The sequence below is a fragment of the Carex rostrata genome, chromosome 25 (assembly GCF_964058835.1).
Source record: "Carex rostrata chromosome 25, lpCarRost1.2, whole genome shotgun sequence".
Taxonomy (NCBI): Eukaryota; Viridiplantae; Streptophyta; class Magnoliopsida; order Poales; family Cyperaceae; genus Carex; species Carex rostrata.
The window spans coordinates 4,382,951-4,399,113 of NC_135942.1; the positions used below are offsets into that span (position 1 = coordinate 4,382,951).

Sequence of the window (16,163 nt, forward strand, 5' to 3'; positions counted from 1 at the left end):
CCGAATATGCCTTCTTAATTAAATTATGGCCACTGATCTTCTGCGGAAATCATAAGAGCTGTATTTGGTTTTCAATATCCACATGGGTGAAAGTCCACCACTGAACATCTCTATTTATTAATATTTAATTAATATAAAAAATAAGTAGCTAATTGTTAAATGGAGGACTATATTTGTCGAGTGAGTCTATGGTACTATGCATATTACGATTTGTTATCGTGCTACGGCTCTATATTTGAGTTTTCAAATCCTAACGGTCGATCCGAACCGTTCATCTTGTTCTCCATATTAATATGTGTTTGGAGATCAAATTTTACATTTTTTGAAATTTGTTTACTATTTTTTTAGATTTATTGAAAATCACTGTTTTTGGATGGTTCAGAATTTTCAGATCAAGTGATTTTCTAAATATCTAAAAAAATAGTAAAAAATTTTCAAAAAATGTAAAATTTGGTCTCCAAACACATATTAATATGGAGAACAAGATGAACGGTTCGGATCGACCGTTAGGATTTGAAAATTCGAATATAGAGCCGTAGCACGGTAACAACCCGTGATATGCATAGTACCATAGACTCACTCATATTTGTCAATCATACAGTGTTTAAAGTTCACAAAAATTTGTAAAAAAAATTGCAATTAAAAAACTGGTTGTTGTATTGCACGAACCTCACATATTTAATCATCGATCATTGAATATGAACAATCGTGATAACAAAACAATTACGGTCTGCTACCTGTTAAATTTATGGGAAGTCACTTTTTTTATGATTTTAACAAATATGACATTTTGACTAAAATATAATTATGCTTGATTAATAAATATGCATTACCTATAAACATATAGTTATTTGTTCGAAATTTTTATTAATATCCAAAAAATATATCAAATTCCAAAATCTACACCCGTTTGCAAAAAAATTAAAATATGTTCGATCAGGAAAATTATTCTACAGAACCAAAGCCTGAATATGTAGAATAATTTATCGAATTCAAGTTTTCTCTTTTCAGTAAATTATTTTGCAAAAACACCATTTCCAGTAAATAATTTAGATTTTCCGATTTTTTTTAATTAATATTAAATGTTATGATTTTTTTTTCTATTGAAATATTAGATATATTTTTATATTTCTTTGAAAATATATGGAAAACTATATATTAAAAAAGGTGATCTCTGATTATTGATAAACCACCTACACAAGTAAATTGATTAAATTTCACCACCTTAAAGCACAGAATGCTACCAAATCATAGCCACAGAATATCCAAATTTACAAATCCAAAGGAACATTTCTCATACCGTTTAACGTTTATATATAAAAAAAAAAATCTCGCGCGGGTAATCCTCAGTACCTCGATTTCCCTCTCTCACACACACAAAAATGGCTTACATGAATTTCAGGGGCAGCTCAGCTCCAGTCTCCCCCCCATTGTACCAGCTATTCAGCGACAGCAGCCACAGCAGCGGATCAAGGTCGCCTTCCATCGCGAGCTGGGCCTCCGATCCAACCGACTCGGTCAAACCCGATGATCCGACCAAGAACGAAGAGGAGGAGGAGGAGGAAGTGGTGTATTTGGCAATGGGTAAAGATCAGGTGAAGGATTGGCAAACGAATTTATCTTGGGTTTTGAAAAATGTACCTAAAAGCAAGAAGATTGCTGTGTTGCACGTTCACCGACCTTCCAAGACTTTTAATATGAGTATGTGCTCTTTTGAAATTTTGTTTCTTCTTCATTAATCCCCTTCCTTTAGGTAAGCCCTTCTATATGTTAGCTGATTTTGATAGTAAGGAATAGATTAACTAAAGCAGTTATTACACGGATAAGTTGCTTGTTAGAATGCCTAGGAGAGTAGCTTCAACAAAAACAGTCTAATTTTGGCCAATAATCTATAATCAAGCATGAATATATATACTAACTGTTTGTTTTGCCTTTTTAGCTAACTTTTTTAACCTATATATCCGGTTGAACTTTTTGGCTGAGTCTGAACTTTGTTGTGGTTCTAGTGCAAGTTTAATTTTACCAAATATTTTAGACAACTACAGTCAACTGGTATTGAGCTTGTTCACAAGTTCTACTTATTTTTTTCTGTATCTTTATTACCTATTACCAATGTACCATTGACTGCAAATACATCTTGTATCCAAGAGAGGACTAGCTACCAAATTATTTTTGAATAATTTTGGATTAATTTCATGACAGATCTCATGTTTTTCTTTTCAAAATATGTCAGTGGGGGCAATGGTTTCAGCTGAGAACCTAAATGATGGTGCATTAGCTGTTTATCAACAGATGGAGGCCGAGAAGATGAATAAAACCAAGAAAAGCTTGTTGACTGTGCTCTATAAAATGAAGGTCCCCTTTATTCCATATTAGCATAATAATTTGTTCTTTTGTTACATTTGAAATAACTGAATTAAATGTTTTCTGATTCTTAGAATTACTGGACAGTTTAGTCAATAGCAATAATAAAGTCAACCAGTTGACCGCTTCATTTCTGAAAATATGAACTTATATTAAACCTGCTGGTTCATCCCACCTGAAACCAAACTTCTTTTTTCCCTTAATATCTCAATTATTTGAATTTTTTTTTTACTTCAACTTAATTTATAGGAACTTGTTTAAACCAAAAAACAGGGACATATATTTTTTTTTAATTTGGGGGGTTTGTCTTGGGCTGGTTCAAATTTGTAAATGGAGCAGAGATGATGATTATTTGTTTTCATAGATCTTTATATAGCAGGTCTAATTGTTGATATATCATAATAGATAAAAGCTGAGCTACTAGTAACTGAGAGTGATGATATTGTCAAAGGGCTGGTATCTCTCATTTCTCAGCACAGAGTCACTGAGCTTGTCATGGGAGCAGCAGCTGATAAGTATTATTCAAAGTATGTATGATCCTTTAAGCACTTATTTTCTTTTCTTCTTTTTGGCACTAGGCAATCACTAATATGTTTAACTTAAATTTAGAAATGTACAAATCATCATCCTAGAACTTGCTTAGTTATATAGCAACAAACCCACGTCCCTGAAAATTATTTACCAAATTATTTACCAATTATGTACCGCCGAGATGCATGAAACAATTAAATTACCTATTCATAGTTAGCTATGTAGAGAAAAGAGAAAACTAATACCGATTTTGTAAAAGATTAGAAAATAATATGAAGTTCAATTTTAAGTTGTATTAGGAACTCAGGAGAATATGAAAAATACTATATTAAATGATTCCATGTAAAACAAATGAATGTAGCTATCAAGTTGGAGATTTATTTAAATCTTAAAAAAAAGTACGATTTAAGGACCTCTTACATCAATAATCTTTAAAGTTTTCTATCAGGATAAATAAATTTATCATTGTAGTTCTCCCCCAAAAAAAGGTAGAAATTAAATGTTCAGAAATATTTGTTTATTTGAGTTTGCAAGAGGTATCAGAACTGTTAACTTGAGTGAATATTGGTGTACATATCTGACATTTGTGGTATTGAAATTATTTTCAGGAAATTGAAAGCTCCTACTTCAAAGAAAGCACTTGCTGTGAATGAGCAAGCAAACCCATCATGCAAGATATGGTTCATTTCTAGTGGAAATTTGATTTGCATTAGGTATGGCTCCTATCCTTGTGATAATTCAACTAGCTAATGTGTTTTTCCTTCCTTTTTTTTTTTATTGAATTTTTCATTCCTGTTTCTTAATTGCTCAGTTGCAATTATTATGTTCTAATAGAATTTATAAAACTAAGAAAATTATTTACTAAAAATTTTACCACATCCATACAGCATCACACACTACTCTAAAATATTGCAATCCTATGTTAAATACTTTCCTTGTAGAATTACAGTAATGCCAATGGCACAAATAATTTCATCAAGTTGTTTTGATTACCATGTCAATAGGGAACCTCGTCAAATCACCTCATCAGTGCCAAATATAAATGCACCTCAGATGTCAGTAGACCGAGCAACAATGTCTATTCAATCCCAGAGAATGGCTCCACCGACCCCACTATTCAGTCCAGTTGGGGCAACTTCTACTTCATCAGCTGCATCACCATACAATGGGGTCAGTAGAGTGTTGATTCAAGCAGTCTTTCTTATTGTTTTGGTTTAAAATTCAAGTGTTAAGAATATAAAAACCAAATGAACACCTACTCTGACAGTGTAGTTTTAGAGCAATTGGTTGGTTAACATGGTATCAAAACATTTGGTCCTGATTATGAAATTGTGGGACTACTATAGAACTATTTCCTCTTACTAATGATCTTGCACATGATGAGACTGTAACACTGTAACCAAATCACCACACATGAAGGTAAGTGTTAAAAATATAGAAAATTACCAAATTACCCTTCTACTCTCACAGCATAAAGGTTTTAGGGGAATTGATTGGTTAACACCCATGATAATGACTTTGACAATGCCAGGTTCAAGATGATGATGTCCCATACCCGAGAGGAAAGTGGTCTCAGGAAGAATCTGAGTTAGATGAAATAAAAAGGGAGAGAGATGAGGTATTACAAGATCTCTGCAGGTCTGACAAACATAGAGATGCCTTGGAGGTTGAGATTGTGAAATTGAGACACTTGGTTGAGGAGTTCCAGGAAAAGCTCGGTGAGGCACATAGCTTCATCTTGCAACTAGAGAAAGACAATGATAAGCTACAACAGGAGAGAGTTTGTGCGGTCAAAGAGGCAAATTTATTGAGAAAGAAGGTGCAGGATCTGGAGAGTTCCAGGTATGAGAACCAGAAGTTTTGTGAGTTTACATATGAGGAATTGAAGGAAGCGACAAATGGCTTTGCTGACTCGTTGAAGATTGGAGAGGGAGGGTATGGGAGTGTGTATAAGGGATTACTTCATGGCTCAACTGTGGCTATAAAAATTTTGAATCCATGGGGTATGCAGGGCAAAGAGGAGTTTTTCAAGGAAGTAAGTGGTCAAGTGGATCTTTTATTTCTATAAGTCATAAAAAAGCATTTAACTAGATCTGCAAATTACTGTTGACATTTGTCATTTTAAAGTAACATCTAAATTGGTGTGCTTTTTGCTATGAAAATTCACAGATGAGTGTGCTGAGTAAATTGAGACATCCCAACCTTGTAACCCTAATCGGTGCATGCCCAGAAACTTGGGCACTTGTGTATGAGTTCCTCCCCAACGGGAGCTTAGAAGATAGGCTGTCTTGCAAAGGTGATGCACCACCTCTGACATGGCAGGCCCGCACAAGGATTGCAGCAGAGGTATGCTCTGCACTCATATTCCTCCATTCCACTGATGAGCCGGTTTCACTCATTCATGGTGACCTCAAGCCATCCAACATCCTTCTCGACTCCAATTTTGTCAGCCGACTTGGCGATTTTGGTACCATATATCAACTCATACCAACAATTATTTCTTTATATTGCAATTATAATATTTGTCTTGTTATGTAGTAATCTGCTCTAGAATTTATTGCAGTTCCATATGACAGTTTGAATGGGTGTGTATTGCTTAAAAAACTTAAGATAATATTGGAACACTATTTTTTTGTTATATTAGTAACTGTCAGCCTCATTTTTGGTACTGAGACTTATTATGTGCAAAAACATTATGGGAGGGGGAGGCTATTAGTTGATAATGGGCCTGGTGGGATTTTGCCGCGAGAACTTGATTACTGATATTATGTTTAAAAACTTTTGCTGATAAAAAACTGTATTTCTTTCAATTTATATTTGAAACAATGCTCTAAACTAGGGTTTCCTCAGGTCTCTGCCGGCTTCTCGAGGTAGATGAAAGCACAATTTTAACTCGGTGCAGTGGTGACATGGCAACATTTGTCTACATGGACCCAGAGTTCCTTGCATCAGGCGAGCTGAGGCCATGCTCTGACGTTTACTCCTTTGGCATAGTTCTCCTTCGCATTTTAACAGGGCGGCCCACTTTTGGCATTATAAATGAAGTACAGAAAGCAGTGAAACAAGGGAGGTTAGAAAAAATATTGGATAAGTCAGCTGGTGCGTGGCCAGTTGAGGTGGCTACTAAGATTGCAAATTTGGGGTTGAGGTGTTGTGAAATTAAGAGAAAAGCAAGGCCTGATCTTGCAACTGAGGTTTCGAAGGTTCTAGAACCCATAATGAACTACCCACAATTGTAAATTTAACAGGTTACTTCCCTTTCTTTGACTATTAATTTGCTTGAAATTGTTGATAACTAAACTTACTGTGACATAGTGTCAGCTGTAATGTTCAAATATCCCTGCTGTATAGTGTTTAAGGTGATTCAGAGACCTATGCATTATTGGAATCACTGTTTTAATCAGGAGCTGCACTTTATTGGATCTCGTCATACCAATGGCTGCCTCAAATTTGCTCTGATAGGAAGAACTAGTGTGATTTAGAATTTGTGAATTTTGTGTTATTTAGGAAAATGTATTTGTAGCTGATTCGAAATTGTAATTAGAATAAGCAATAAGCAGAAGGTTTAGTTCAATAATATGGTTGAACTTAATTTGATGAATTTATATCATCTAGTGTGTGTCATTTTCAAAATTAATAGTGGCCATTTTAATCATTATACTTCGGTATTGACTTAGATGTTTTTAGACTTTCTGACGCTTATACTCGTAAGTCGTAAGAATAGGAATTCGTATCCTCTGCGTTAACACAAAAAGGAGTCTGCATATGGACTGTCCGATCAGCTTTAAAATTTGTGTGAATTAGATTCGCACTAATATTAAAGATCCCTTTATGTTTTAGGCGGAAGCCGAATGAACTCCGTTTACAATCGGATGACTGATATATATTAACTCAAAAATGCTATTATGTAGTTATTTCGATTGCTTCAACGGATCAATCCGTATTTCCATGTGATTCCGGTTCCGGGTCTATTTCAAGTTTAATTGTTTAACTAGCTACAAAATATTGTACGTATTCTCGGCGGATCCAAAGAGGCAAGCATGGGCATTAAGCTTCGTAGTCTAGTAGTATAGTTAATAACTTTGCTTCGAAGGCTGAAATTTCAATAAATCCCAACTACCAACATTATCTGGAGACTTGAGGTCAGGTATTGCATGAGGCTTTTATGTTTCATGGACCTGTCCTCATCTCTTAACTATTGATAAGATTGGGCACACTCGATGTGCCCGACTGCCCGTGTGTACATGCATTAACTCAGATTTTGAGTTAATCCAGAATGAATCGGGACCGTCCGATTCATGTTGGCACAAATATTAAAGGGGCCCCATGTGTTACACCTCGGGCCGCATTGGCCTGATCCTGATCGGATGATCGAGAAGCATTAACAAAAAATCTGATTTAATGCAAAGGATATGGATTCCATCTGATGGAGCATCAGACTATTTGGTTCGATGCCTACTCGGAATTGTCTAATTCGTTTCATTCTTCGTGTATCCTTATTCCACACAAATGTTGAAGTAACATGCGCAAATCATGATGTGAATTGGATGATTCTGAGCAAGCATTGAATCGATTTAGAGTCTGATGCTCATCGGACGCACCCTGCTTTCACTCAAAAACAAGCACAAGGATCCAATGGGTCTCCTAAATGTTCTAAATTAAATTTTTTTGTTATGGATCTGATCTTATCAAATCCATCAAATTAAACTGAGTTCACTAAGAAGAGTCTATAAGATTAATTTTGAATCGAAGTACTCTAATATTGATCCTTTACTGTGTGCACTACTGTGCATTGACCACGACACAAAAGGTAACAGTTAGAACAAAATATATACGATGCCTCTTGCTATTCCTCCCTTGCCCTTTTCATTTCATCTACCATCTTTGAATGGGTGAAGTTCATTGTTATGTGAGAATCCACAGTAAGATGGTATTAGCACTCAAAAGAAAAGAAGATAAAGGCAGAAAGCGTTGTATTAGCACCCCAAAGGAGAGAGAGAGAGAGAGGAGAACATTTATTAGGTTTCCAATTTAGAGACCGAATCGTCTGCTCCCAGAGTCACTGTTATTGGGCCCCTAACTAAAAAATGAACAGTGACTGGCTGCCTTTAACAGTGACCGGTCCCAGTTGTAGAGATAGAGGGGGCAGGATTTTCCTGCACCCCGGGGGGCAGACAATTTGAGTTCTCCAATTTATGATATATTTGGTTGTAAAATAAGAATAGTTAGAATAGCTCTTTTGTTATTTGTCTTATTATAATAGCTAAATTTAACTTTTTGTTAGAATAGATTATTCTAATAAGACAAAAGAGTTGAATTCACTATTCTAGCTATTCAATCTCATTCAAACAAAGAACAAACTATTCCAAATAGCCTTGTTCTAAGAATAGCTTATTCTTACTCCAACCAAACACATTAACAAATACTTTGTTGGTTCCCTTTTACATTGGAGTTAGAATTTGGGAGTAGGAGGGGAACGAAGTACAAGCTCTCAGATTTTTTTTTTTTTTTTAGAGTAAAAATTAGAGGTCAAGTCTCCAACTACTTAAATATTTACAAAAGATTGTTTTTCTGAATTTTGAACCATACACATAAAAAGCATTATCTTTACCACTAATGTTGTCTTTTGATCTCAAAAGATAGAACAAATTAATGTTCATTTCCGCAACACAATGGTTTAAAATAATAATCACCATTCGAATATAGTTCATAAACTAGTATGAACCACCTTGTTCCATCACTGTTAATCAGTATAATTTCTCCTTTTTCTTTTCTAATTTCTTTTTAATTCTACATAACCTTTCGTAAGCTGGATTTTTTCTTTATACTCCTAAGTCCTAACTGAAAGATAGCTTAGCGAGCATTCACACAACTGAAATGCAATAATGGGAGCCTAACTGCCTAAGAGCAAAACTTTTATCCATGAAGGGTTTGAAAGTAAGTATAGCAAAACTACAAAAAATCCAACGAAAATTACAAAATATATATATAAAAAAAAAGTAAAGCAAAACAAAAATCAAAAATCAAAAACAAAACAAAACAAAAAAAACAAAATCCCTGATGGCTGGAATGCATTCCCAGTGGAATCTGCTAATATAATTGAAAACAAGAATACTACTGTAATAAAAGACCTCCAATAAAAAATGGATCTCAGCCGAAAAGAAAATAACTCGAATCATTCTAATTGGTATGGAGGTTCCCTCGCCAAAATATCTAATTATCTAAGTTTCTCTACTTTGATTTTGACTTGGGCTTAGTGGCATTCGACACCATGTCAGAAGGGCTCAGTGTGCTGTCTGTGCATGACAGATCTTCTGGACTATCTGATGCTTCACTGTCAGAAGATAAAATGAGTGTTACATGGTCACCCGCAATTGCCTCCTTCCATCCTGCAATGAATATCAAATTTGAACTCAACCAACTGAAGTATACTGGCAAAGAACAATCTAGGAACTTAAAATACAAAAAAAAAAAAAAAAAAAAAAAAAAAAAAAAAAAAAAATGGCATCGGCTCCATTAAAATAACGTCTGCAATGGACCATCTTTAGGTTACTTGAGTGTTAAGCCTACCAGATATCCTGCTTGATGAGACTTGATAAATAAAATGAGAAAACTAGTATATATTCAAACAGTAAGATGACTTACTTAGAGAAAGGAACGCTGCTGCCTCTTCACAAGAAAAGAGCCTAGGTCCAGGTACCATATCTCTCCATGCCAGAGAAAGCTCCTTGCACATATCCAGCCTATCATCACTCTTTCCATATGAACCAACACTACCTGATTGAATGCCATTCTTATCAAGTTCAACCTGCACTCTTTCAGTATCTTTCGAGTGAGAATTTTCTTTGTAGTCAACGGATCGCATCTGTGTCAAACCAGAACCAACTAAACTAGTGTCTTCAACTGGTATACTTATAGAACCTATTAAAACCTCCAAGCTATCTGACAAAACTGGGCCTCTCTCATTCTCCATATTTACCTTATCACAAGAGTGTTCCTGTTTAATCTCAGGTTCTACGCTACTTTTGGAATCTAATACGTAAAAACTATCACAAATCAGATTATGACTCTCGATTTGATCATGATTAGCTTCTGGTTCTAGCTGTACAGATTTGTTCAGAGGAGCTGCTTCTTCCAAGCTAGACGAACCAGACTCTGACTGAGCTGTCGGACTTGGGGCTCTTGGAGAAACTATCACCTCCTCTACTGTCTCAACAGGAGCCTTGTTGCCTGGGTCACTTGCATCTTTCAGCTTTTCCTTTTTCTGTCTCAGTTTCTTGAGTCTTTTCTTTTCTATCAGCTCAGATTTCCTGTAATACCCAGAAATTATAACATCACATAAAGGTGCAGATATAGGCCATTCTTTAAAATGGAAAGGAGAAAAGTTCTTATATTAAAAGATATAGCCCACGGCAGTTAGTTCAAACCTCCCACTAAAATACCTTTTCTGAGCAGCTTCTTCTTCCTCCACAAGCAACTTCTGGCACCACAAAGCCTTTGCAGCCTTATCAGCAAGCCATGCTCCGACCTGGATTTTATTTTAGTTTTAAAATTTTAACTGTAAGCCCTAGCAGAATTTGAATAGTTGCTTTGATAAGAACTTGGGATTCACCAGTTTCAGTTCCAGCAAGAAGCTCATGCAAGCAACCAAATTCTTCATTTCTATAATAATTTTCTCGGCATCTCCATCAAACAGAAACTTTTGTACCAAGGTGGCATTGCCAGCACACATGAAGGTATTTTCGCTGGCATCATTGAGTATACTAAACAACTCCTTCGATGTTAGAGGTAGGCAACCTGCCGCCCCTTCAACAATTCCCTATCAAGAAGACATTTTGAGTCAACTAACTTTTAGGTAAGTGAAAGAAGGATGTTAAAAAAAATTAACACAAGGAACTTTCTTACCAAAAGACTTCTACCGGCTTTGACATATGCAGAGGGAAGGGAAGAAATATTCGGTTTACTATTCCACAATGACAGATACTTCAGAATTGTAGTTCCACTTGTTCCCTGAAAATGTTGCTGCATTTATTAATCTTCTGACCTGAACATATTTTTACTTTGCATGTTGTCTTCGTAAGTTCCAAAAAGCCTGCAGAAGTTCTAAGAAACTCATAAATAAATCATCATTCTACAGTTACCTCTATATCCACAGCAGCCAGTGATACAATGTCCTCGGCTTCATTTAAAGTAAGCTAGAAAAAGATTATCCAAACTAAGATTAGCATAAGATATCATAATGTGATTTAAATACTCTTTATAGAAATTTTGAACTCCGCTAAACACTTAAATTAAAATTAATGGAACAATTTTACCTTATCCCAGAACTTGCCAACCTCATCACGATTCTTGTGAAATTCCTACAGAATATGAGTAAAATATCAAATAGGTACAATTACACAGATAGGCGGGAAATGAAATGACCCACTAAAATAGAAAAACCAAAATGAAAAAGAAAACATATACGAGAGGATGAACTAAAGAACCTTATCTATATTCGGAGATCGGCGATGCGTCTTTATATGCCTTCTATAATTTATAGTTGAACAAAATTCCTTAGAACATTTCTCACATTTCTGCATTTCCACCTTAGGTGTTGATGGCAATAAAGGCCACCCCGGCAGATCTGCACACAAAGTAGACAAATAAAAATATGCAAAGAAACCCTAAATTGCAACTTGTCATGCTAAATACACGAACACAAACCTAGCTCTAGCTATACCCAAAAGAAATACCTGCTTTGATACGACATACATTTTTCATGGCTGAGCTCAATAGGTTGATCCTCGTTTTTCTTAGTGCCAATATCCTGTTTGCTTTGGTCAATGGCATGAAGCAGCTGTACCCATTGGAAAGGGGTGTCACTGGGCTTAGATAGAGACAAGAAGGGGTCTTTCTCAGTTTTTTGTACAAAAAGGTTATCAAGAGAATCTTTCCCCTCCTTTCCTGCTACTGGAAGAGTAGATAATCTATTAACTTTCGCCAATGCCATCTCAAGCCTGTGAAAGGAACTTCTCCTACCTGATTTCAACCATACATCAATAAAGAGAAAGAAAGATTAATTAATACATAGTGAAAAGATCAAGAACAAAGCAGGGATAAGTTTCAATATTTCATATACATGAGCTTCAGTGCAATCTTCAAAAGAGTACAGGGGAAAATGATGGAAGAAGATAATCATCTGTAACTGTTTGATTCACTAAACATGCCTTATTAATTGATGAACTTGAATGGTAAATTAATTAATAAAATAGATATTCTGATTTGTTTACAGAATCAGCTTATAACATTGCGTCATTACAGCCCTTATCGACTTCATTAGATCAATCCAAGCAGTACATTGCTAAATCAACGGTAACATGAAGTGCATTTTTTTTCTAAAGAAATGGCAATACTCTAATCGGTTAGCAGTAATATATTAAAATCATGATTTGATCCTATCAGAAACATATAGATAGCTCCAAAAGTTTTGCATCATTTATCTGAAGCTGATTAATCAAGCATCAAATTTCTACCAGCAACAAAATCACAAGTAGAACAACCATATGGTATGTTAAGAACACAAAATTGTTCACAGATAACAGAAAATCATGATGGAAAGAGAGTAATTATACACATACTGCCATTGCAACAGTTCCTAAAACCCCGTGCAGCAATCATGATCAACATTTGCTAATGCTCTTAGAAATTGTAAATTTACCAGCATGATGCCCTCTTCCTTTTATTTTTTTTCTAGACTTATAAATCGCGGCTAGTAATTCCCAACGCATAAGGTACTGAATGGACAATTGAAATTTCACATTTCAATGCAAAAAGGTAAAATGACGAATGGAGAGGACGCACATACCTCACAAATCGTAGAGATCAAAAGAAAAGAGATCAAGCACACCAGATCGCGTATCTTGAAAATCAGATCGGATTAACAACCGCTGATCGGGAAAATTCAGAACCTATAAATGCTCCAAACAGCAACTGGATAGCTCAAAGAAAGAAAAGATGTGCCTAAAACCCTAGATTTTGAAGGAGACGATCGAGAGACTTCTAAATGGCGAAGAACGGAGGAATAGAAAGGGTTTCTATAAGGTGGAAAGGAAGGTGGGAGAAAGCATAGGAGACGACAGACAACTTTTTATAAGGAGAAAAGAAATAGACGGGAGGAGATTCTTTAAGACTAAGAAAATTAGAAGAAACGGAAAATTATACTTTTATCCTTATGCTTCTCAAAAAGAAAAAAATAGTTCTTAAAACTTTTATTTTTACCAACTTAATCCTTCAACTTTTACAAAATAATTAAATCAGTTCCTTCATTTTCTAAAAGATACTATATCATTCCTTTTTATTAGATCAGATATTTAACATCTGAACATCAATCTGCCACTTTAATATGAATCAAGGACAAATAAAGTAAAATCAGAGTAATTTTTTAAACTAATTCATTTTCTTGTATAAATTGATTACAACAATACTAATTTACTTTGATAAAAAAAAAAGGTTAATTTATTTTTACAAAAATTAAAAATAAAGAGACTAATTTATTTTTTTTAAGTTCGAGGACCAAATTTATGTAAATAAAAAAAAATGCTAACTTTATTTTACAAAAAAATTAGGATAAAAAAAAATAAAGGATAAAAACTTTTAAAGAAATAACAATTTTTCAACTAGCATCCACTCCGGATATAACAAAATGGAGATATCCAAGTTAATTATTCTCTTTCTGCAAAAGTGCACTGGATTTAATAAAGCGTGAATTGATTGGAGATCAATCTTTTTGAAGTAACCTTTAGCGGCAGCCCGCGAGCGGTTGGGCCTTCTCGTCATGGGCTAAAGCGGTGAGATATATTTGATGACTTGTGTTTTTCTTTTTTTTCACTTCTCTAAAAACACATGTAAAAGAACAATATTTCAACTTATTTTAGTTGTTACCTGGAGTTTATAATAAGATCTGAATTAAGATATTTCACAGACTAAAGAAGTGTCATTATTTCAGTTCATTTCAATATTCGAATTTTGAACGGCCGATACGAATTGCTAAATGTGATATACACATCAAATATTCTTAAAAACCAAATTTTATATATTTTTTATTTATTTTTCAATATTGTTATATAGGAAAAAAAATAAGTGCTTTATTGAATTAGTAGACTATCCAATAACAATGATTTTCATCTTATCTTGAAAATAACAAGAAGAATATAAAAAATGTAAAATTTGATTTCCGACCAAATTTTAATACGTAATCATATTGAGCAATCTGAATTTACCGTTTGAATTTCAAATAATGAGAATTTGAGATTTTTAACCGAAGTAGCCGTATATCTTCACCATCCACAAAATTGGAATGTTGATCTTGACTCCAAAAGAACTTTAATACAATTCATGAAATAAACCAATTATTGGGGCAGTTTTTTTAATTAGAATTTAAATTCCTAGTTTTATTAAAATAAAATAAAAAATATTATCTTGAATATGTGCAGATGAATGATATAAATTATGTCTAGCTTTCTTTTATTATTCAGAAACTTCATTAAAAAAAAAAAAACTTAGAAAGTAAAGAACAATGAAGACATGACAAAATAAAGAATGAAAAAAAAAACAAACAAACTCTGTTGGATGACATTTTTAACGCTTAGATTTTTTTTTTTTTTGAGCTAATCCGATCAACATTAATTAGGTGCGACTTTTGTTGTGTTTCCTTTCTTTAGAAAAAAACAAGGGACGTATTCCTAACTATTATTCTTCGTCAATCCCCCTCTATATCTAAAAATATTGCAACTTCATTTAAATCGGATTCTGAAATAGAAAAAGAGCCCAATGTCTTCTTATTACTTGATTTGGATATGGAAGAGAGAACGACTGATTCCCGATCTTTGCTCATTCATTGAACTATGATTGTTGGCTCTTGATCGAGTTATTTCCCAGATCGCTTTGTTCAATGGAATAATTTTACAATAATCAAACATAGCAATTGAAGGTTGCCTCTACCAAGGTTTAATAAAAATTAAGAAGGTTGCATTTTCTTCCCATCAGTTTTGTTTTTATTTATTTATTTGCTTTTTTCTACTTTTCTCTTAAAAAACTTAGAAATTTGAGATTTGGTAGAAATTTGAACGTGTGTCAAGCTATGGCGTAAAAACTTGGACGTAAAAAGATTTTTTGAAAAGGATGAAAACTATCTGGATTAATGGAGATGGAGATGGAGATGGCACTGTTTTTTTTTTAAAAAAAAATTAAATAGATAGTTGATAATCAAAACTTTTTAATTAAACGAAGCTCATACAAATCGGGTATAAAATAAATAACTTTTTTAGAGAAAATGATGAAGATCCTGCTTCCAAATTTTATTTATCATGATACAAGATGTGTCAAAATTTTACAAAAGTTTTTGAAAAAGATTTTTTTTTAATAAATACAAAATATAATATATATATATATAGAGAGAGAGAGACCGGCTAATATGCTTTCGGCAGCACTTGGCCCGAAGTGCTGCCACCCCATTTTCGATTTTTCAAAATCCAAACAGTCGATCCGAACCGTTCATCTTGTTCTCCATATTAATATCTGCTTGGAGACCAAATTTTACATTTTTTGGAATTTTTTTGCTATTTATTAAGCCACTTTGAAAATCGCTGATCCAACGGTGGCTTGCCAAACAGTAAAATCAGGGGTTCACCGTTGGATCAGCGATTTTCAAAGTGGCTTAATAAATAGCAAAAAAATTCCAAAAAATGTAAAATTTGGTCTCCAAGCAGATATTAATATGGAGAACAAGATGAACGGTTCGGATCGACCATTTGGATTTTGAAAAATCGAAAATGGGGTGGCAGCACTTCGGCCGAAGTGCTGCCGAAAGCATATTAGCCTGTCTCTATATATATATATAGAGTTAGGCTGGGGTGCTATGGATAGCATAGTGGCCTCTATGCTATGGCTCAATATTCGAGTTTTCAAAATCCAAACGGTCGATCCGAACCGTTCATCTTATTCTCCATATTAATATCTGCTTGGAGACCAAATTTTACATTTTTCTGAATTTTTTTACTATTTATTAAGTATTTTACAAAATTGTTGATCCAACGGTGGCTGCACAAAACAGTAAAACCGTTGGATTAGCGATTTTCAAAGTGGCTTAATAAATAGTAAAAAAATTCAGAAAATTATAAAATTTGGTCTCCAAGCAGATATTAATATGGAGAATAAAATGAACGGTTCGGATCGACCGTTTGGATTTTGAAAACTCGAATATTGAGCCGTAGCATAGAGGCCACTAT

General features: G+C 34.2%; 2 protein-coding genes across 6 annotated transcripts; one reads left to right on the plus strand and one right to left on the minus strand.

Annotated features, from left to right (window-relative positions):
• The first annotated feature begins 1,355 nt into the window (after positions 1-1,355).
• Positions 1,356-6,422, plus strand: LOC144543866 (U-box domain-containing protein 33-like). Of its 3 annotated transcripts, XM_078292318.1 has the most exons (9): positions 1,356-1,701; positions 2,234-2,355; positions 2,770-2,891; positions 3,504-3,608; positions 3,900-4,065; positions 4,427-4,930; positions 5,065-5,362; positions 5,746-6,143; positions 6,247-6,422. In XM_078292318.1, the coding sequence occupies exons 1-8, from the start codon at positions 1,383-1,385 to the stop codon at positions 6,132-6,134; spliced, it is 2,025 nt and encodes a 674-aa protein (XP_078148444.1). In that variant the 5' UTR covers positions 1,356-1,382; the 3' UTR covers positions 6,135-6,143; positions 6,247-6,422. The 3 variants fall into 3 exon arrangements, with proteins under 3 accessions (XP_078148444.1, XP_078148443.1, XP_078148445.1); XM_078292317.1 differs by having other exon boundaries at positions 5,746-6,422; XM_078292319.1 differs by lacking the exon at positions 6,247-6,422 and having other exon boundaries at positions 5,735-5,910.
• A 2,375-nt stretch (positions 6,423-8,797) lies between these two features.
• LOC144576300 (C2H2-like zinc finger protein) lies at positions 8,798-13,044 on the minus strand. 3 transcript variants are annotated; one of them, XM_078326631.1, is made up of 10 exons: positions 12,739-13,044; positions 11,650-11,912; positions 11,382-11,521; positions 11,211-11,255; positions 11,037-11,090; positions 10,801-10,905; positions 10,508-10,714; positions 10,338-10,423; positions 9,541-10,205; positions 8,798-9,284 (listed from the first exon to the last, which is right to left on the minus strand). In XM_078326631.1, coding segments are annotated over exons 1-10 (1,725 nt in total). In that variant the 5' UTR covers positions 12,741-13,044; the 3' UTR covers positions 8,798-9,126. The 3 variants fall into 3 exon arrangements, with proteins under 3 accessions (XP_078182757.1, XP_078182759.1, XP_078182758.1); XM_078326633.1 differs by having other exon boundaries at positions 11,631-11,912; positions 12,739-13,042; XM_078326632.1 differs by having other exon boundaries at positions 11,650-11,916; positions 12,743-13,004.
• Between the last annotated feature and the right edge of the window lie 3,119 nt (positions 13,045-16,163).